The following is a 22,795-nucleotide window of genomic DNA, read 5'->3' on the forward strand; positions in this document are numbered from 1 at the left end:
AGTTACACATTCTTTCTTTAAGAAGTTACTTCAGAGGCTAACTTCCTAACATCTCTTTTCTTTGGAACAATCAGGGTACATAACATGGAGTTTCTTTCATCATGCACCTGAACAGCTTGTCATCTTTCTTCTCTTCCATCTGTGACAACCACTCATTTAGTGAGTGAGTGGTAGAGAGAGAGAGAGAGGGGGTGAGCGAACGTTGAAATATTGAGGAGCAGAGGGAGATGTTACTAGGGAGGTTATCATCTGGCCATAGATTTACACTTAACATCATATTAATGGCTTCATTCAAATGTGAGGCTTGCGTCAGCTTTGCTCAGAACTTGGGGCCCTTGGCAATCACCTTTATCTCCTATGCATTGAGCCGACCCTGCAGCTGGATGCTGGGTTAGTGTTGGTGCTGAAACCAACACAATCATTTTTTTTAAAGTATTTACAACTCCACTATGGCAGGTTTCAATATTCCCCCTTTCAGCTAGTTACTACTGGACCTTCGTCTGGTTGATCTGGCTAACAAGTTTGCAAGCAGCAAACTGGAACAGTGAAAACAATGGACAACTTTAAGGATCTTTACATTTAGTGGTTTACATGCATAGTTAAATCAAGCTGTGGTTATAGATGGATTAGAGCATTTAACTGGACTTCAGTCCTTGTCCCAGTATACATGCACCAGAGGAGAATCCATTTATTGACAGACTTGTGTTTCACTCCGCAATAGGTAGGCAAGCAGTAACTGTTGGACCTACTTCCGGTTAACCTTGTAAGCAAGCAGCAAACTGGTTGTTTGTTAAACAGAGAAACATGGACAACTTTAAGGTTGTGTACTCTATCCATGCTTTACTTTTGGTACATATACAATGCCTCTAGCTTATGATGATATCAGAGGTTAGAGTGCCTAGGAACCATTTTGGTCTGATTAAAAGCAGGTTTGGTAATTTCCTCCAGAAACACTTTTTTGGGTTTTGGGTGAAATTGTCAGTAGGACTAACATGTTTACATGCATTTTAAAAGTCAATTTTTGATGCATAAATCAACGTTTTCTATCTTCATGTAAACATACTGAATGTGAAATCAGTGCAGCCTGAGTGGCCTTCTTGAATTAGCTTGCAGCCGTCGCCTCAGTTCAGCATCTCACACTGCACCCTGGCTTCAGAGGAAGATGGCTGCTGTGTGAATATGATGAGCAGGAAAACTTGTCTTTGTGAATTTGTCTTCTGGTGAACATGAATATCTGTAGAAAGTTAACACTTCAAGATGTTTTATTTCCAACCAACTGACCGCCCAAATTGTGCCAAGCGCTGGATCTGACTCCAGTGTGGCTTAAATGTCAGAGCTAAAATTATCAAATGTCTTTAGGCAGGAAGGCCCTGGACCGCCTTCCTCTGAAGCCAAAGGAACATCCTACTTCTCACATGATTTCTGACATTATAATTTGCAGTCAACCAAATGATTTTATGCATCGAGTAAGCTGAGGTAATAACACCCAGCATGACCACCCAGGGGTGTAATTAGCAGTGTGTTTTCTACCGCTTTTCGGTTTGGGTCTTCTGGTGAAGAGTGAAATATTTATCACATTTCCAGCACATCACAATGTGCGGAGGGGAAGGTTTTCAATCTGGTGTAAAACTCAGACAATTAAAGCTGTATTCTTTAAAGTTAATATTCAAGCAGAGCCAGTCACACTCCAGAGGTGCGTTCAATAAGGTGAAATATTCATGGCTGCCTCACTCGGCTGAGTGTGAGCTGTTATAAATCTCACGCTTATTTTAATAATCTCACTGCTTATTGTCTTCACAGTACTTAAGCACTTATTACACGGGCTAATCTCTTTTTTATTGTTATTTATCATTTCATCATTTCTTAGCCAGGATTACAATAATTATTAATCGTCACCACCATAATTCTAAAGAGGTTTTACAGCCCACCACGCCCGGCTGATTTCATCCTCCGTCCTTTGAATTGTTTTCTGGGCTTCTTGGCATCTCCCTCCTTTAAAAGAAAACATGAACATCATCCCCAGGGAACCTTTACTCTGCGCTCTCCTTCTTCTGATGGAAATGTGGGGATGTCAACAGTGTGTGTGCGTGTGTGTGCGTGTGTGTGTGTGTGTGTGTGTGTGTGTGTTTGTGGATGAGGTAATGGTACACCACCTCATACCTTATTTATGCTGATGTCTCTGCACTGGCTCCACAGGCTCAGAGGGTAAAAGGCAGAGATGGATGGAGAATGCTCAAGACGTACGGTGGGGAAAAAAAAGAGAGAGAGCAGAGAGAGACGGAAGAGAAAATAAAATGACAAGAAAGAAAAGTGGCGACTTAAAAACATCAGGAGATAAGCGTGCAAAAGAGGGGAAAGAAGAGGAGGAGGAAAAGGAAGAGAGAGAGAGACGCAGAGCAGCTTCCTCTGCAGCCATCCATCCTCATGAAGAGGAGCCTGTTGGAAGCTGTCTCATTAACCGCTGAACACACACGTCCTCCCTTAGGTGCATCGCTATAACAGTGATGAGCAGTGTATCATCACAATCTCTCTCTCTCTCTCTCTCTCTCACACACACACACACACACCTACACAGGTGAAAGCTGTGACAGCAGTAATGAGCGAGCTAATCCTTGTTCTCCAATTCCCATGTAGGGATGTGAAATCTGTGTGGGAAATATTTGTGGGAGAAATAAAATGACAAACTTTCTCCATCTGTTAACAGCGTGATGAGCCAGTCTGAAACCAAGACAATGCATTCCTCATGTTTACTCGTGACCTCATCACAGCAGCTGCGGTGCGTGCGTTCGCGCCAAGCAGCTACAGCTTCCTGCTGAGCTGTCATGGAGACGCTGTGTAGGTATGACATGAAGGTAGAGAGGCTCACCTGATCAAGAATCTGACAAACGTGTTACTGCTAGACAAGTTGGGTGTTCTGCTGGTGGTGTTAAGAGCAAATAAAATACATTCTGGGTAGAAAGAAACGTACATTCATTAATTCATTTCTTTATTTGGCATGGACATCACAGATACATTGTTTGAGTGTTTTAGCAAGCATGCTAGTTGTCAACACCTGTCCACAGGAGACTTATGAAAGGAAAACAATTAAGATAGGAAGATAAAACAGAGAAAAACATAAGCAGAGAATAAATAAATGCACATAAATTGTAGAGCAAAAGCAGCATGAACAACAAAAAAACAGTCAGAAGCTATTCATGTGAGCACTGTTGTTTTGGTTTTAGCCATCATGTGTGCTCTGTTAAAAGCATTACTGTTGCTCTCTAGTTTTATAAAACAATTTAAGAGTACTACAATTCATAAAAGGTGAAAAATTGTAATGATGATGAGTAAATAGGTGCATTTGCACAAAGAGAAAATTGTTCTGTGTTCTTGTTTATTGGAGAGCAGGGTTGGGAATTCTGGAAAGCTAGCAGGATCTGAAGAAACATCTCCTCATAAGGCTCTCTCTAAAAAACGCCCATCAAATCCATCAAACGCCACGCCCTCCACACACATGCGCCGCTGGATCTGCTCCTGAACAGAGCAGAGAGAGGACCTCAAGCAACTACAATTCCTCATTCAGGAGTATAAAAAACACCCGACATTAACATGCTGAATGTGGGAAAAAAAGCAATCATGGCAAAAGAAATGCAGCAACCCTTCAACTCCCTCATCGGCTTCTGAGAAGCTTCATGAGTGTTTACTCTAGTTTGTCCTCTTGCTTTATCTGAACTCATTCTCCTCGCTCCTCGCCCTCTTCTCTGAGCTGAGCTTTTTCTGCTCGACGTGGTTTACCTCCAGTGGTGATGAAGCTTATTAAAAGGACATTATTTATTGATAGCTGCCGTAACGTAACGACTGTTTTAATGAATGTAATAAATACTGTGTGCTGGATAAAAATCCCAACCCTACGTTTACACAGGACTCCTGTTGCGAGCAATGATGGGAAAGTTACTGAAAATGATTAGCTAGTTACACTTAGTAGATACTACTTTCAAAAAGTAACTGAGTTACTACTTTATAAAAGGAACTAGTTACTTGAGAAACTTTATTTTGCTTCAATATTAAGCAGCGTCTTGGGTGGCAGTAGCTCAGTCTGCAGGGACTTCCGGAGGACCACAGGTTCAAGTCCCGGTGCGGACCAAAATTGGAAATTGGTCTGGTAGCTGGAGAGGTGCCAGTTCACTTCCTGAGCACTGCCATCGAGCAAGGCACTGAACCCCCCACCACCAGCTTAGGAGCGCTCGCTGTGGGCAGCCCCCTCACTCTGACATCTCTCCAGTGCTGCAGGTTCACGGGATCCTGTTTGTGCATGTGTAGATTTCCCCTCGCGGGATGAATAAATTAAATCTTCATCTTCTACTTCATTTAGCTGCGTCAGTGTGAGAAACAAGTCCCACATTCATACAACATTGAAGTCATCTTCAGTGTGGAGGTATTTTGATAATTCATTCTCTTAAGGCAACGGACTCAACACTCGATATAAAGCACATTGTCATCAACATACCTGTCAATCCGTCTGCTTAGTCCTGGTTTACAGATCGTGAAACTGGCAGGGATTTCAAACCAAGCCTTGTGTGTCGCTGACGACTACTTTAATAGAAGCCTGTTGTTTAGCTATCAGCATCGTGGCATTGGAATAACCGTCTTTAGAAGTAGACACATTTTTCCTTCCTGCGCATAGACTACAATAGAACGCTATATTCTTGTTGTTCAACACAAGTAAGGAAAAATAATGTCGGTATTTCCAAGACAGAAACAAGTGCACAAGGTCTTCTTTGCTACTGTGCGGACGTTAGCGTAACCACCAAAATCAATGTCATAAACCTGAATCTCATGAAGTTGTCGGCTATGTCATGTAGTCTAGATTAACGAGTAACGAGTGCCTTTAATGTTTCTGTAATGTTTAAGTCAGATACACTAATTTCCACAAAGTGGCGGTACATTAAGGCGTTTCTAACTAATGCTTTATTCCCGACACTGGTTGTAAGTGCATTCTTAGAGTTACACTTTGGTTTTCTGTCAAACGAATACTTAATCTTTCATTAATCTCGACTTTTCATGTGATAAATATTGGTGTTAAACTCGTGTTTCATAGTTTTGGATTATAAGGGTTACATCAGTTTGACACATTTTGAAACACGTCCTGTACTCATGACAGTGCTCTTCTTGTATGTAAATGATGTGAAAACATTTTTATTATGCAGCCGGCAGCATCGACAGAAACTCTCTAGCATGAACTTTGCACACTCCCTGCTCGGCCCAATCCCCCAAAGTCACCTTAACCTTTTAACACAGATCAAAGAGGGGCAACACACAAAAAAAAATACAGAGAGAGACACAAGAAAGCTTAAGTCACAGTTCAAAGCACTGATATGTGTACGTGAGCAAAAGAGAGAGCGAGAGAGTGAGAGAGATAAAAAGAGTGATGAGGGAAGAAATGGAGAGTCAATGAGGCACAGCCCTGACTTCAAACACATACAGATTAACCTTACACCCCTCCCTCACAGCAGCACAGTGAAAAGCCAGAGACCCATTAATGAGTCCACGCTCTCTTTTGGTAGATCCTGACGCAGTTCAGCAGAATACAAATCTTACAAAGGGAAAAAAAAGCCCACCTGAAAGCTGTTGACATACAGCGGGTTACAGCTGTGAGCATTAAGGGTTCAGGCTTGATTTGTACCGATGGTGTGAACCAGCTAGCCAAAGGTGAGAGAAAGAGGAGTCGGATCATCAGCGGTGTCATCAGGAGGTAAATATAACAACTGCTGTGCTGGTAGTGAAAGAAACACATGAACCTGTTGCTTGTTCTGTTTTTCAAACATGTAGTGCATTCACTGTTTAAACCCTATTTGAATACCCGTCTTGTGTTTGACATTATTAAGTTTGAAGAATAGCTAAGCTCTCAGGTACAGCTAATTGGGATCCTAAAGAAATAACAAATAAACAAGCATTGGACCGTGTTAATAAGAGAACCCTGGCTATAAGAAGACATATTGTGCAAAATGCAAAAATGAGAAGTTCATCCTCTCTGTCTTTTCCCTGCTCCACTTTTCAGAAAATGTGTGCTCAAACAGGCCGTTTGGAGATTTTCCCTCTGTGACATCACAAAGGGCAGTAGCCCCTCCCCCAGGTGGGTGACACTCCCACAGCTAGGTGTTTGTTCTGCCCCTCTGAGTCTGCCTTCTCAACGTAAACAATAGGACATGGTGCAAGAAAGCACCGAGCAACCAGAGCCCTTCCAGAGAGGGGGCGTGGTCAGACACAGCTCATTTACATATTTAAAGGTACAGACACAGAAACAGCCTGTTTTGAGCAGGGCTGAAATAGAGGGGTTTATAGGCGTGATAGCATACAGCAGGGGACCCCAGACTACGATCCACAGGCCAGATACAGCCGGCTAGAAACCTCAACAAAATAAGAAAAATGGCGAAAAGGTTATGGAAGAGAAAAATTGATTCGGAATGCAGAGTATATAACCAACAGTGGACAAATTATTATTTGTTCAATGCAAAGAAAAGGCTGTTTGTCTCTTCAGTCAAGAGGCGGTGGCTGTGTTCAAAGAATACGATCTGCGCCGACATTATGAATCCCGCCACAAAGACAAGTACAAACGCTTGCAAGGCCAAATGCGAGCAGATAAACTGTCAAAACTGAAAAGTGGACTGTTAGCTCAGAAAACTACATTTGTACGCCAAGTTCAGCTGAACCAGTCATCCGTTCGGGCCAGCTATCAGGTTGTGTTAGTTCGTATTTTCATGAATTCATTCATCTTGACAATTTTGTGGATATATCTTTGAATTGTGTGTCAACCATCATATGATAATTCTTCTTTTAGGTTTGTGAAGCTGTAATACATATGTGTAAGCGACCTCATAGCAGCAGAGTTATATTTGGATTGAAGTGTCTGCTGCGAGCTGGAAAGGAAATGTGACTGAGAATTAAGAAATGTACATGTCTTATATTTACGAGTCAAGGTGATGTCTTCTTTCTAGCCTTTCAGAGATATATCCAAGTGGACAAGAATTTGTGGGCTGTACCTTCTAGCAGAATATAAGCAACACTGTGAAGATGAAGACTTTGCCAATGATTGCCAGCGATTGTGAGATCTCGGTCAGCATGGGTCAGCGATGGTCCGCCATGTGTGTTGTGTTTCTATGTTGTCTGACCACAGCTGAATAAATCCTAAGATGATCGGCAATCTGTTTCACGATTTCATCATTGTCCATTTAACACAGAAACAAACCCCCACCCAACAGGTTGCTCAACTGATAGCAAGCTGCAGTAGATCCTTTAATGATGGAGAGTTTGTCGAGAAATTTGTTTGAGTGCTGTCAAAGAGGAGGTGTGCCCCAATAAGAAAGATGTCTTCAATGCAGTGAGTCTGTCAGCGAGTACAATCACCAGACAAATTGAAGAAAAGGGGGTAATGTATATGCCCAGCTGCAGGAGAAAACGAAATAATTTCCTTTTTTTTTTGTTAGCACTTGACGAGAGCAATCACTTGCAGGACACGGCACAGCTGCTCAGTTTTATTTGTGGAGCTGGCGCAAACATTGAAGTGTCCGAGGAGCTGGCAGCCCTCCAAAGTCTCAAAGGTACAACTACAGGGGAGGATATTTACGGTGAAGTGTGCCAAGCCACGGAAGAGTTGGACCTTGGCTGGTCAAAGCTGGCCAAACTTTTTGGCAGCACTCATATCTGCGAGCAAACATTTTCACACATGAAACTACTGAAAACTCCGATGAGATCAAGGCTTACTGATGAACATGTGCATCAGTCTTTGAGACTGGCTGTGACTAGAATGGAACCTAACATTGAACTCCTCACCAGCCAGATGCAGGCACCACATTCACACTGGTGAATATGAATATAGGTAGTAATTATGGAACTAATAATGCTCTTAAATAGGCTACATATCTCTCTTGTGAAGCAATGCCCACGTGTAAGAAGGCCAAAGTGCATAACAAAATAATAACCTTATCCAGCATTAGGCATAATAAACAAATACCTATAATACAATATTGTAAACTAATCTAGCATCATTAGGTATAGCAAATATATAATCATAAAGAAATCTCCTAGGATAAAATCCATCGCCGTGATAATACCGGTAGTCACTCCGGCACGTTATTTTCTGTTACAGACAGACCCTGCCAGAGAAAGGGCAAAGTTATGTGGACCTCAAAGAAACAAGTTTAAGGACCCCTGACATACAGGATCAGAGTGGATTTATAACAAGAAACTTCACGGAGATGTCTTGTGGAGGTCTGAGACTTATTGAAACTTGTTGGAAAGGAGGAGAATGTGTGACGTCTAAGACTAAATTTTGGAAGAAAAAAAGAAGCTGGGATGTATTCAGCACCTGTTAATCAACGGCATTTTACTGTATTTTAGATTCAATTGTCACAGATTTAAATTAAATACATTCATGATTTTTCATTTCTGGTAGACTATTATGTACAGTGACAGATGATGGCATGTCAAAAAATACACGTGTCTGGTCAGCGTTGCCCATCTGATCCAGCGGGTGTGAGTGTTTGTTCCTTGAAGCAACATTGAAGAGACATTTAGTCTGGTTTGGTTTGGGGCCCATGAATGGTTTCTGAGTCTGTCGTAAAACACACATACAGCAGTGAATTGACATAGCCAGCTCGGCGTCAGTCTTACAGCCTATACTTTTGCAAAGATCTGAACGATATGTGAAAGCCTGTTCCATCTCATTGTCTCTGCTACTGTTTCAAACAACTGAGACGGGATAACTGCTGATGGCTGATGTGTGAACTTTTGGCAAGAAAACTGTGTCCAGCTGCCAAAGTTACATAGTGCTGAAAACATGCGACCAGGGCGCTCTGTTGAAATGGAATAGACCATTCTTGTCATGATTTGGTTTTTGTATTTTGTAGATTTTCTGAGTTTCCCGTTTTTTCCCTAGTGTTGCTTGTTTCCCTTGTGTGTTAATGTTTTCTTGTGTTGATGGGTTCCTAGTTTTGCCTTCAATGTTTCCTGTTTTATTTTGTCATTTCTTATCCTCATGTCTCTTCTTGTTCTAGTGTGTTTTGTTACAGTCTTGAGTTCCCTGTCTTCAGTGTTTCCTGATTTATTTTATAGGTGTCCTCAGTGTTTCTTGTGTTTAATCCGGCCTCTGTGTGTTTCCCTCCGTGTTGGTTGCCCTCATTGTCTTCACCTGTGTTATTACTCTCACCTGTGTTTGATTACCCCTGTGTCTATTTAGTTTCCTTCCCTCGTGCTGTCAGTCCATTGTTGTAAGTTGAGCGTAGTTTGTCGGTCGATTTCAGAGTTTCCAGTGTTTCGTTGTTGCTCCTTGTTTTCCCTTTTTGGATTTTGCCTCTAGCCTTTTTTCGTTAAAATAAATCGTTTCATTTTGATCTGCAATTGGGTCCACCTCCTTTGTTTTCAACAACCCCTGACAATTCTCCCTGTTGAAAGTTATTGTACTCCTATATCTTAACTCTGATACTACTTTTTTGAGGTGGAGAAGTTGTGACCGTTGGCGGTTTAAAGACAGTTGTTTTGTAGACAATTTTATTAATTTATCCTTTTTTATGCAATTTTCAGACATTCACTTTACTGGGATGTTTTCTGACTGTGGGGCTGGATGAGAGTCTGTGTTATGTGTGTGTGTGTGGGGGGGGGGGGGACATTGTTCATGAGGCTGGCAGCAGAGGAGAAGAAACTGTTCTTGTGGCGAGAGGTTTTGGTGCTGATGGACCGCAGGGGGAGGGTCTCAAACAGTCCATGTCCGGGGTGAGAGGGGTCGGCCACAACCTTACCTGCACGCCTCAGGGTCCTGGAGGTGGACAGGTCGCGGAGAGACGGTAGATTGCAGCCAGTCACCTTCTCTGCAGAGCGGATGATGCGCTGCAGCCTGCATTTGTCCTTCGCTGTGGCTGCGGCGTACCAGACTGTGATGCAGGAGGAGAGGACGGACTCAATGATGGCAGTGTAGAAGTGAACCATCATGGTCTTTGGCAGGTTGAACTTCTTCAGCTGCCGCAGGAAATACAGCCTCTGCTGTCCTTTCTTGATGAGGGAGGTGATGTTTAGCCCCCACATGTACCAATGAGAGGTACACTCCCTTTACTGATACTATAGGCTCCGTCTATTGTGAACGTATATGGGCTTTTTAAAAGTCTGGACCCCCAATGTGAGACAATCCCTTCCTTTTTTTTACTGTATATTCTAAAAAAAAAAACCTTGTATTTGGACTAATACAACATATAACATATTCTGGACCTTTACAATCACTGAGGTCTCTACTGACAGGGTGTTCTGAAATCTCCAAAGGATACAGTATATATATATATAATTACGAGCTTGACCACATTTTCTTGACATTGGGATTCTATTTCCCCCCTAAAAAAGTTATCTGTTTGTTTCATTCTGACTCCATCTTCATCCTCCTGCAGCCTGCGGGACTCCTGCAGGGCCAGGTGTCTGATGTGATCTGAGAGAAAAGCCGTCTTGAATCCACTCATGCTCCATGAATGTCAGATCAAATTAACCGGTAATTTAGTTTTGAAAGGCTGGAGCCAAGCAAGACTGCATTACCATCATGCAATCGTGAGGCGAATCTTTTTTTTTTTAACTGACTGAAATGATTTGTTTCTCAATTATAAATCATAGGAGGTCATCCATATCAATAACGAATATCAGCGTCTTCCTTTTTCTTTTTGCAACCCAGTTTACAGGTTGATTTTCAGGTAATTTCAACACTAATGATGACAAATGTACTCTGGAGAGTGAATGAAATATTCAACTCCTGCAAAGAAACGGAGAAAAACACTCATGTCCCCGATGCATGTGAGATGTAAAAACAGGTCTGCAATTCATCTGAGGCACGGATCACGCTCATCCTCACACTGCGAGTCAGATATGCACCCTGTGAAATACGTGGCTGATGTATTCCCCTTTCATACCCACCTACTCTTATATGTACACACACACACACACACACACACAGTCCATTACACAGCAGTCCATCTCTCGGTGCTGCCTCTACTCCTGCATCGGGGAAAGGCCACTGTCACTTAGCCCCGCGTTGCCCATCTGCACCTGTCAGGCGGCATCTTGTCTCTGCAGTTAAGCTAGCAGAAAATAGCCTTGGGAACAGAGAGCACTGTGGGAACTGAAGAGAGAAGCTGACCGGGAAAATCTTGCCCATGGTCCTGGAGACCTGATAGCTCTCCTGTGCTGCTGTGGGGCTTTTAAAACTTTTGCATATTGTTGAACACCCATTATACTGTACATACAATGAAAACTTTTAACCTCCTGTACCACAAAGGATTTGTATTCTTGGAGGGCTTTCACGCTCGTACACACTCCTGAAAACCCCCCTGATGTGTGCAGGAAGAGATGTAAGTGTGAATGCAAAAAAATATTTCACTCTGCCTTCACCTGGAGTTTGTCCTGCCAGCCCAGAAGTATTTATTACAGCAGCGAGTTAGCTGATGTGAGAACGCAGGATATAATCACAGTAAAAAGGTCAAATTCTTCTATAGCATCAACATGTCAGATACATCTTTTTGATGATTTGGTAATTTACACCAAGTGAGAGATGGAGAGGATGGTTGTAATATTTTGGTGGTGTGGGAAGTCCTGCAAAGACACAATGTCAGTGTCATTTATTGTTGATTATAAAAAAAACATTTATTCAGCGCTTTATGGGCTGTGTGGTGTTACCAAGAAAGTTCTGAGACATCGTAAGTAGAGCAGTTATAAATATTCTCCAGAAGAAGAAAAAAAAAAAAAAAAAAAAAGACTGTGCATGCGCAGGTACTGAGGCTGTGCAGAGGTCTGACTGTGAAAAATGATGCTGACAGTTATTTAATACCTGACAGGAGGATATACAGAAACATGGCAAAGTAAAAAAGAAAAGAAAGGAAAGAGAAAGTATTGGACTTGTGTGCAGGCTGCAGATATCAGACCAGGTCTAATCCTGCATGTGTGTTTTTTATTGGTGCAATCATTTTAGTTTCCATAACTAAATGTGAGACGCTTCTTGAAAACGCTGAAAATGTGATGAAATGTCTGGTCCAAACATAAACATTTCATAAACTACTTCAAACAGTCAGTTAAAAACCTTTCACTTTTCAACACGTTTTTAAAGTAACAGAAGAATGATCACGTGATCAGTGAAGCCATGTTCTCAGTTCTCAGCACCTACTTTAGAGATAAAGTTTGTATACTTACTGTTAGACATAAACATTGAAAAAAGATCGTCTTACCTCGCACCTGAGGTAAGACCAACACGCAAAGAACCACTTGTTTCTATTTCTTTTACTGCTCTTACCTTCTTATTGCTGTTATCTTTTGATTTGCTTTTAGCTCTTTTAGTTTCTTACATATTTTTAAATCTTTGGTTCCTCTTGGTCTCAGCTCGTGTTGTTGGGTTCTTGTGTTTCCTGGGTTCTTATGATGGTTCTTGTGATGGTCGGGTTATATATGTCTGTTGGGTATCGTGCACTTTGGGTTCTTTTCTGTTGAATTGTATTTAATTATTTCGAGTATTTTGCATTTGTTTGTTCTTGCTGTTGTTTATGTTCTTCTGTGTTTGGTTTAGTTTGTCAAAGCACTTTGTAAACCTGTGTTTTTAAAAGGTGCTCTATAAATAAAGTTATTATTATTATTATTATTATAAAAAGCAACAGAGTCCTCTATACGACGCTATTATGACAATATTTATATCCTTATATCAATAGAATCAGTATAGAAACGTCACTCTCCCTCCTATTGGCTTGAGCTGAATTCTCCAGAGAATATCCTGCGGCGTTCTCACATCAGCCCTCTCAGACGTGCTGCAGTAAAGATACTAGGGGTTACTGCCCTTTGTGATGTCATGAAGGGAAAACCTCCAAATCGGCCTGTTTGAGCACACATTTTCTGAAAAGTGGAGCAGACGAAGGACGTAGAGGATGGACTCATCTCGTAAGTAGAAAAACATTGTAAAGTGTATTTTTCATGTGACCTTCAACATTAAAGCACACTGTACTCTCAGAGTCAGAAGAACTGTACATTCAGGTCAACGCTTTCAAGGGCGCTTCAAGTTGGCAGACACACACCTCTCATGGATGCTTTCCAAGCCTGCCTTTATCATTTTTTAATGAGTGTCCGTACATCTTTAATGACTTTCACCCCTACATTTTCAGCTCATCAGCACTTATTTAGAACATTTCCCCCAAGCCACCCAACTATTTTAGGTTATTTATAAGAAGAATCTTATAAATCTGAGGTGAATGACACATAACATAGGACCATGGCTGGTTTAACCTGAGCAAAAACCAGTAGCTGGGTTACCCTCAACTAAACTGCTGTTTTCACACACACTCTAAACTGTTCCTAAGTGTATTTCATTCACATGAGGAAATACAATCGGCTCTATTTTTCTGAATTAACAAGATACAGGTTCCTCAAAATCCCAACAGAGAGTCTCATTTAGACCATTTAAATTAACAAACATTCCCAGACTGTTAAGTTTAACCCAGTTTTATCTTGGTTTGATTTGACACATGGGTGAGATTCTCATGTCTTAAGGCAACATATAGGGCTTTCACACTTAAAGAAAACTCCTGAAAGACTCGCGGAGGGAGCTGTATGTGTGAACGAAAACAGCCCAAGTTTCACCTGGAGTCAGGGATAGTCTCCCGCTGTGAGGAGCATAATGTGAACAACCAGGTCAGGAGAATCTCTGGAGCAATCCTCCTGAAATCATCTAGATATTTTCAGGAGTGCAAATGTGAAAACGGTTATACTGTAGATGGTTTAGTTATTAGATCTCTGCAGTTCAGATGCAAAACCCCACTCTCATCTGTCAGGAGTGCTGATAAGAAACGCCTCACTGATGTAATGTGATTTAATTGTTTATTTAACCAGAAAAGTAACAAGAGTGTTCTGGCCAAGACAGGCGCAGCACAATTTCCGATTTTTTTATTTTTTTTTGCTGTTTCACAAAAAAAAAACGAGCATCTGAAATTCATTCAGGCCGGCTGAATGTGACGACTCGAGACACAAAAAGGGAACTGCTGAAAACACTTGATCCCTGTGAAGTGCAATTGAGGCGCTGGTGTTGTGCTGAGAAATGCAAGCACCACGTTACTCATAATTCTGAGATTATTATCTCCTTCATTCAGAATAACAGAGTGGCTCTATAAGCCTCCCGAGACTGACAGGGAAAACATCTCGCTGTGACACATACATTACGTGAATGACCAACATTTCAAGGGCAGGCTGTCCAGAAATGTTCTAGAGATTTTCAGGAGTGCATGTGTGGAAAATGTGCGGCTTAGTTTGTGTGTTTAGTTTCTTTAATTTCTAATCTGCTTTATCGCCTGGTTATGGATTGCAGCCATTTGATAAAACACATTCAATTGTAATGTAACAAGAGCTGTAAACCATAATGAATTTTGAAATTCACATTTCAAGATTAAATGTTTTTTTTTTCTTCTGTTTTTGTACTTGAGCTGCACATCAAAGTCTAATCAGCCTTCACGAGTCACAAGCTTTACCTGTTCGGTGCGACTTTCCCAGAGCTCTCTGTAAGCGCTGCTGTCTGCAAGACAACATCCCATTCACAGACGCTTTCACAAAATGTTCTGACACAAAACAGATACTGTAAGAAATATGCTTCTTTAATTCAATCACAGCACGGTTACTGAAAAAAAGAAACTCAAACTACTCGCTAATATAGAAAAACAGACTCTCGTTTCACTCAGCAACATACTGTACGACGCCTTGCAGATATCTAACAATACAAACACATACAGTACCAAACCATCGCATACTGCATCCACAACAATGGCTTTAAAATAATCTCTTAAACATGCATCGACAGACACAACTGCATTTGAGAACTTTAGCGGAAAAAAGATCAATGTCTGTGGAAAAAAGTGACACAAGGGATGTTTGGCGAAAGGATAAATGAAGATGTGGGAACAGGATCTTGAAGACATTATAAAGAGAGAAATCAAGCAATGAAAACAGACATGACGTCTAAACAATGGTAACTAAAAACAGGATAAGTTGGTGAAAATGTGCCATCCCATAAAATATCTCTTGCTACATCTATTCTTCAATATACTCAAAACTTGAATTCAAGTGTCTAAAAAACAAAATACATTTTGCAGTCTAGCTACAAAGAAGCAGCATTTAAAACATGACACAATAAAAGGTTTAACAGCTGTCGGTGTCAGGCTGCCCCTGACCAAAGACGTTCCTGTTCCTTGTGTACTGATCATTGTTAGTATTCTTTTTTTTTTTTTTTTTTGGAGCATCAGATAACAGTTTGACTTTCAGGGTTGTTAAAGTATGTTTCATGTAACAGTGTCGACAGTGTGCTTCATTACAGAGAACTATAACAGAACGTTAAATTAGCCTTTGAATCATTTTACAACCTAACAACGATGGTAATTGAATATCTCATTTTGGATGGTGAAGTTCAGGAGTCGAAACGTGTCGTGTCTAATAAAGTGAATAAAGGTGATCTTCACACCACAAGTGATGGCGGAGCTTTTTGACCTCTTCAAGCCTTTCGCTCGCAACGCAACTTTTTAGTTGTGCCAGGAAAACCCTACTCTGCTTCTTCAACATTGTTCATCTCTAAATGTGTCTAAAAAGATCTGCCAGAGGACGGAACATTTATTTTCGACTTGTTACAACATCATCCATCCACAGCTTTGCTTCACTGAACCAGAGTGGAGCTGTGCTGCTGTCTTCAGCCTTTAGCTTTGAGCTGCCAACTACCTGACTACTGCTGTTTAAAAAAAAAAAGGTTGTGAGATGTCGTGATGACATTGCATATCACTGGTGTGAAATTGACTTAGCGCAGTAAAAATAACCAACATGTGGGGTTGTCAAAATATCAGAATTTCAACTTTGATATAGAGATGCAGCGATTGTGAAAATCAGGGTGGATACTGATTCTGACGTTTGGTGTTTTTCATTTCTTTTTTAAGGTGTTAAACTCCCCGCGGGATGACATTTTCTCTCATGTTGGACCATGAAAACAGATCAGAGTTGGACTTCTTCTGCCCAATAAAACTCTCATGAACTATTCTCAGAACCAGCAGTTTGGTGTACTAGATGCCAGAATGTCATTGATATGACATATTAGATAACCATCGGCTACTGACATCGGTTCATGCCATTTTATTTGTAGATGGGCCAATGCCTGTCTACAGGGCCAAAATCTTCCAGTACTGATGTTAAACCGAAGCATCAGTGCATCCCTACTTTGACAAAAAATAGAAAAAAAAGTCCTAGGCACCCAAAATGTGTTGTTTTAATAACCAACCAGTGCACAGTGCAGGTACAGAGAGAGTAAATGAGCACATACTAACTCATCTAAAATACAATGAAAAGCAGATTTTTCACAAAAAAAAGAGTTTAGACCTATCTAAAAATATTCAATCTCAACTATCCTGCCTAATCCAAAAGAAGTGTGTGGTGGTGTCTGTTTCTGCACAGACCCTAACCTCTGTCTGTTATTTATCCTCATCATGTTGACATTCCCGGCTGTCAGTCATCGTGTAGTGATGCGGAGCTCGCGGCCAACAGCCTGCAGACGGGACAGAGAACATCATCACTGTCCGTCTGCACCGCTAACGTAACCTGTGAGTCTTTATGAAATGACAAAGGGAGGCGACCACCCCTCAGTATGTGTTGACCTGTGAATGAGACGGTTTTGCTGTGTTCAAGTCCGATGGAGGGCAGAACAGAGAGATGAGAGGATGATGGCTGCATGTTAACAGAATTCAGCACCTTACTGGAGGATGTTGTGGAGGCGCCGACGTGTTTTGTAAGACCTTTAGAGTAGTGGTTCTCAAACGGTGGGTCGGAAGCGGAGCCTTTTGGAGGTGGGGTCGCGAATGTGTCGAGAAAATCTGTGAAGTGCTATAAAAAATTTAAAAAAGTTTCTTTTTTTGTCACATTTTGCACAAATGTTTCGTTAAATAAATCTGATTGGTTGAAAAATTTGGGTTGGGATATTTCATGAATGAGTTGGGGGTGGGTCCTCAGGCACATGAGAGCACTGCTTTAGCGTGTGAGCACTCAGAAATAATCTGGAAAAAAACATCTTTTTGCTCAGTTTCACCACTTTTCTCAGTGTCATTTAGTTTTTTTATATCATAATTTAAACTTTCGTAGTTAATTTCATAATCATTTGTTGCAGCCCTACATGCACTGATAATGTCAGATGGGCCTTACAGAAGACGAAAGGGTGCAGCTCTCAAAGTTTGTGGCTTTTTTTCTGTAACTAAGCAATTCAATGACATTTGAATTTGTCTTTTAAATCAACTGACCCTCGGTCGACCAGCAGGGGCAGCCCCTGTTTGTCCTTTGTTTCAATTGAAGATGCGACAGCTGAATTATTCTGACCAGCTAGAAAACCTTTCAAACTGTAAAGTGATACATAATTAATAACTTTTTTTTTTAATCTAATAACCAGAGCTGGACAGACATCTGAACTATGTGGCATCATGCCTTCTCATAATAAAGGTGCTTTAACACATTCACATTCAAATCCAACTTTCCAGCAGCGTTTGAGAACAGCTTACTAATTATAACTTATTGTCACAGATTCACTCTCTACAGGACTTTGTAACAGATGTAATTTGTGACAATTAGACAAAATCTTTTATTCATGCAGTAAAATGGACTTGAATTATTTGTGGCTGCGTCGAGTTTGTCTTTCTTTCAAAAGGCTCATTCAGTATTCTGACTCCAACAACATTACCCGCGGCATTCATTAAACCTCCTCCTGGAAACTTTTTGACACAACATGTACAGTTTTTGAGTCAACATCAGAGGTATGAGAGATCTATAACATAAGAAGGTAATGGCATGAATGATGATTGGCTGAAATCAGGTGGAAAAAGTTGCTTTGGTTTTGGCTAGTTTCTGCAGAATACTGAGGATGTAATTGAACGATTGATAGGTAAATGAGCCACACAGGTATCACACACACACACACACACACACACACGCACGCACGCACATACACGACACTAGACAAGTCAGAAACATAAAAAGTCTCTCTATTCTATAAACTCTCTCTCAACAGAAAAGCTACATTGCATACTGTAAAAGGTTAAGAATCAGTGTTTTTGACTAATACTATAGAAACATTATATATTATTTTGCACATAAATAAATCTGTTGATTTGAATTCTGGGAGTTTCCGTACAGACACGGTTTAGCTCTTTCTTTCTTTCAAAGGTGCAGGAAATAACATTTCCATTCAATAATGGCTGTTGCCATTGAGTTCAGACCCTGTGCTTCAAGTTTTTTATTTTTTTTTTGCAATTTATCCACGAGTCTTCTATGTTTCATTTGGTGGCCAAAGAAACACGACCTTGCAATAGTTCAACAGCCGCATCACCTGTGTTCGGGAAAAACAGAATTTCCATCATGATTGTTTGGAACAGGCAGGACTCCACTTCTGTGAAAAAAACTGCGCAGCAACCAACAGGAAAGGTGCTCGCCCTAGGTCCTGCACATGAGAACATCTGCGAAAGGGCCCAGGAGGTTCTTGTTGAAGATGCACCTCACCCACACCAGGTATGTGGTGAAGGGCTTAATGTTTTCTGAAAAAGTGTAGTTCTGTTGGGGAAGGATATAAGGCATATAGGTGTTCTCTCCCTGCTCCTGGATCCAAACCTCGTACTTAACCTCCCTCACTTTTAGGTACTTTAGATTCCACGGGATCTGCCAAGACACGGTGAGTTTCGCCTCGTTAGTGGTTTGTACTGAGGTCTGACACTGTGGTTCTCTGACCCGGCCTGGGTGGACTATGCTCGCCGTCTTTGACTTTTTCATGCTGGGCTTTGTTTTCATTCCCTCTTTGAGGACTTCCAGGAAGGAAGGGATGTCCACCAGAGTGTCCTGGTAGATCCGGTAGAGCCACTCTGGGTTGCGGCAGCAGAGGTGCCTGGGGACATCTTTGCTCGCGAGTATTCGCTCTTGCTCCTCCTTCTCCAAGTGAGCGATGCCCCCTTGCTCCCAGGGTCTGTCTGGGTGGGTGATGGTGTTCTCCTCCATAGTGTTTCTCCAGGAGATGTAGTGCAGGTCCATGCCTGGAAGGGAGGCCAGGGTTTTATAGGGCGTGTACTGCTCCGGGTTCACAGCGAACGGGAAGAGCTCCACAACAGTCGCTCGCCTGGGGAGAAAGAGCGAGGTGACCAGCTGAGCCCCGTGCATGCTGACCAGTATGGAAGCACCGCTGATTACCTGGACAATACTGGGGAACGACTGTTCCTCCAGGGACACAGTGACCACTCTCATCTGGAACTCCTGGGCCAGCACCATGATTAGCTCCGCTTCATTCAGTATCAGCCTCGTTGTTGAACGACTAAACACAACGACGTATTCATCCCTTTTCTCTTTTTCCTTCTCATCTTCCGCACTCGCTCCCTCCTTCTCAACGTCCTCCGCCCTCGTGATGTTCATTTTCTCCATGAGAGCCACGGCAAACTGACGGATCTCATTTCCCGACACCAGCATGTTGGCTTTGGGCCCCTGTGGCTGGACGAAACCATACTGGTACCAGGTGGTCATCTTGGACAGACCGATGTAAGACTTAGTGAAACACATGAGTTTGCCAAAGTTCCTCAGCTGTTCTTTGAGGAGAGGCTGCTTGCTGCTGAGAAGTCGGTACAGGTCGAAGTGTGGACCTTCACCCCAGCCCTCCATGAAAACCAAACGCGCCTCATCATCCAAGTCTGAATACTGTTTCATCGTATAGAAAGCTGGGATCAGGTCGTCATGGAACACGTGCATTAGGTTGTCGGGATTAAACCGGTTAAGAATCAGTGTTACATCTGGTACGAACACAGGCTTAGGCATATACTTTAAAGTAGCAGCTGGGAGTTCTAAGAAGTTGAAGTATTGGGTGTTGTGGTCCTCTACTGAAGACAAGTCCAGCAGAGCGGGTTGGAAGCGCCTCGACCCCAAGTTAGGCAGCATGACAGAGGAGTTGGAGTGGAAGAACACAAATTCCTCGGCCTCTGAGCTGTAGCAGAGGTAGTCAAAACGGCAGATGCGGTCGGTGTGCATCTTCCCAGTGCAGACCATGTTGGTGCCGTGTTTCTGAAGAGCCTGCAGGGCCACATGGTAGTCAATGCGGGCCTGGGAGACTTCCTGAGACTGCCGCGTCATGTGAAGCTCTTCCTCCAGCAGGGCAGCGTGCTCGCTCAGCTTGGAGTACTTCCACAGGAGCGCCGCCACCACGGAGACCAGCAGCCCGTTGAGGAGCGCGCCCACGCTCATCCTGCAGCCTGCCACCGAAGCGCGCATCACTGCTGAAGCCCAGGGGCCGCCTCCCGACTCCGACTGGCCTCCGACCTCAGGCGGAGGCGACGAGACATCCACCACCGGGGCGACAACTTTGGAGAGGGAGAAGGGGAAGCGAAAGAGGGAGGAGTGTGTGGGTTGATCATGAAGGGAATGGGGAAGGACAGGAAAGACAAGAAAATACAAAATGACATGAGTAGAAGAAAATAAGCAATCATTAAGTTGACCTCCAAACAAAACAAATATCTAAAGATATCATATTACAAGCACAAGAAAAAAATAGCACTGATATACTTAACAAATCAATAGTGAAGCCTATGATACTGCAGTCCTCTTTAAGCAAGCAACACAATGCAGCGATACCTCAGAGCAGGTTTCAGCTCTCACCTTTGGGAATAGTGACTGTTTGCCTCAGCAAGCAAAAGAGACATTTTCCTAACCTTACATCTCCCATCACCCTCCCTGGATATGCCGAGACAAATTGCACTGAGAGGAGGCGCACAGACAGGAGCAACAGTATTGCTCTCAAACTCATCTGCATACCGAGAGAACAAGTGAGTCATTGAGGGACTCTAAATCAACCAACTGTTAACGGCCAGCAGCTGCCTGCAAACACAGGACAACTAGCATGCTAAATACCCACCAGGGGGCTAGCTCGCTCTCTCTCTCTCTCTCTCACCTTGCAGCTGAAGTTTCATGTAAATTAATTACTTGACAACTACATGAGGTGTGTTCACATTCCTACATGAAACTACACGCTGAGTGGAGGGAGAGGGGATTATCTGTCCGTGTTTGTGACGAAATGGGATTTAGGAAGCCGGTCTTTGTAACTGGCCTTCTGGCAAAAAAATAAATAAAATCGAAACCAACACATACACTACGCTGCACATATTCACACAAGAGACACTGCAACACCACACACAAAGTCGCACCCGGCTGTAAATCATCAATGAACTTTCTTTATTTCTGAGTCATTAGTGGATCAGTAATGGGGGTGTGCAGTAAACTGGTTTCAGTACGGTCACCAGTATTACGTTCTGCCACGACACTGTCATCACCGTTTGGTCACAGAGCACACAGGAGGCAACACTCATTGCTCAGCCTACCAGAACACGTTGGAGGATGAATAAAAGTAACATTAAACAATGATTTGTGACGGTTCACAAATCAGCTCCGATGAGTCCGCCGGTCTCCTGCATGTTTCACTCCTGCACTCTGAACAGAGCCATGTGGTGTCACATGACGGCTCCACCTGCTCCTAGAGTCAGTGCTCCAGAGTGTCGGTGTTTACAATGAGAGCCAATTACGGAACAACAATCAGGCTGACTTGCATTCGCCCCTCTACGCGTTTCAGCACATAATGTGAAGGCGGTTGTGCTCGTCTGCAGAGCGTCTCTTTCTTTTTTTTTCCGTCTGGGGCTTTGACACAGGCTATGTGCTGGAATGGATTTCCATCTCCATTGCAACAGGTCTACCTGCTTAAATGTTTGTATTTATTCCGAGATTATTAAAAGAAGTGGACTGTGGCTCTGACTCGTAGTAAAAGGAGCGCTGTAAAGACTAAAACTGCTCATTACAGCCAAACCTTTCACAACAAAAGTCCCCCACTTTTCAAGCAGTTGAGAAGCTTTTATTAAGATGGGAAAGTTTCTTTTGCAGCAGATTAACAACTCTGCAGGATAGAAACAACATTTAAAAACCACACAGATTCAGTCAGAAGCTACTGAGAACTAAACACTTCAGTGACTTAAATGAAATGAGTTAGATATTCCAACCGATTGATTGGCCGGCCGATAATATCGCCCACCTCTTCAGTAATATTCCACATTCTACTAATCAAACTTTTCTCTAACATACTCTTTACTTTAATTTTAACTTGTTATATGTTCCATTTTAATCGAAATAGCCATCATAAATGATTAACTCTTCTGTTATTTTGCTACATAGTTGTTGTGCCTGTACTATCCAATGGCGACATGGTCACTCTCTGTGATCAAACCAAGTGGCAACGTCCAGTGTTGAAAAAAATGAAGCCAATGTGGAAGTGCAAAAAAAAATTCCAGATCTGCGTGGTTTCACTTGAGGCTGCCTCCAAAAGTGCCAGAAGTCCTTTCAACACCCAAATCCATTTTTACAGCAAAATAATCCTGTTTACAGATATAATTCTTGCTATTGTCACACTACAAAAAAAACATACTTTTCTTGGTAAGATGTTTGCAAAATCGAGCTCAAGAGAAAGAAGTGACTCTTGATAAACAGCTAAAACAAACAGCAAGGGAAACATGTATTGTACATGCAAATAAATGCACTTTACTCAGAGAAAAAGTACATTTGGGTGAGGAAGATAAGAGAGAAAACATTTGTCCTCGATTCCTCAAAAATCAGTTGCTGCATTTCAAGCAAATTTACAAGCTGATATTATTTTCCATGACAAAATGTCCCAGACAGCGGATGTGAATCAAAGCAACACAGACACCATGTACTGGAGTATCGCCTTGATGCTGACGCA

General features: G+C 42.2%; 1 protein-coding gene across 1 annotated transcript; it reads right to left on the reverse strand.

The window, feature by feature from the left end:
• Positions 1-17,610: 17,610 nt before the first annotated feature.
• pomgnt2 (protein O-linked mannose N-acetylglucosaminyltransferase 2 (beta 1,4-)) lies at positions 17,611-21,094 on the reverse strand. Its single transcript, XM_061049579.1, has one exon. The coding sequence runs from the start codon at positions 20,287-20,289 to the stop codon at positions 18,481-18,483; it is 1,809 nt and encodes a 602-aa protein (XP_060905562.1). The 5' UTR covers positions 20,290-21,094; the 3' UTR covers positions 17,611-18,480.
• Between the last annotated feature and the right edge of the window lie 1,701 nt (positions 21,095-22,795).

This window comes from Labrus mixtus, chromosome 11 (genome assembly GCF_963584025.1).
Source record: "Labrus mixtus chromosome 11, fLabMix1.1, whole genome shotgun sequence".
Classification (NCBI taxonomy): Eukaryota; Metazoa; Chordata; class Actinopteri; order Labriformes; family Labridae; genus Labrus; species Labrus mixtus.

Coding starts and splice junctions, on each gene's coding strand:
- pomgnt2 (XM_061049579.1), bottom strand. CDS start 20,289: ATGCGCGCTTCGGTGGCAGGCTGCAGGATGAGCGTGGGCGCGCTCCTC.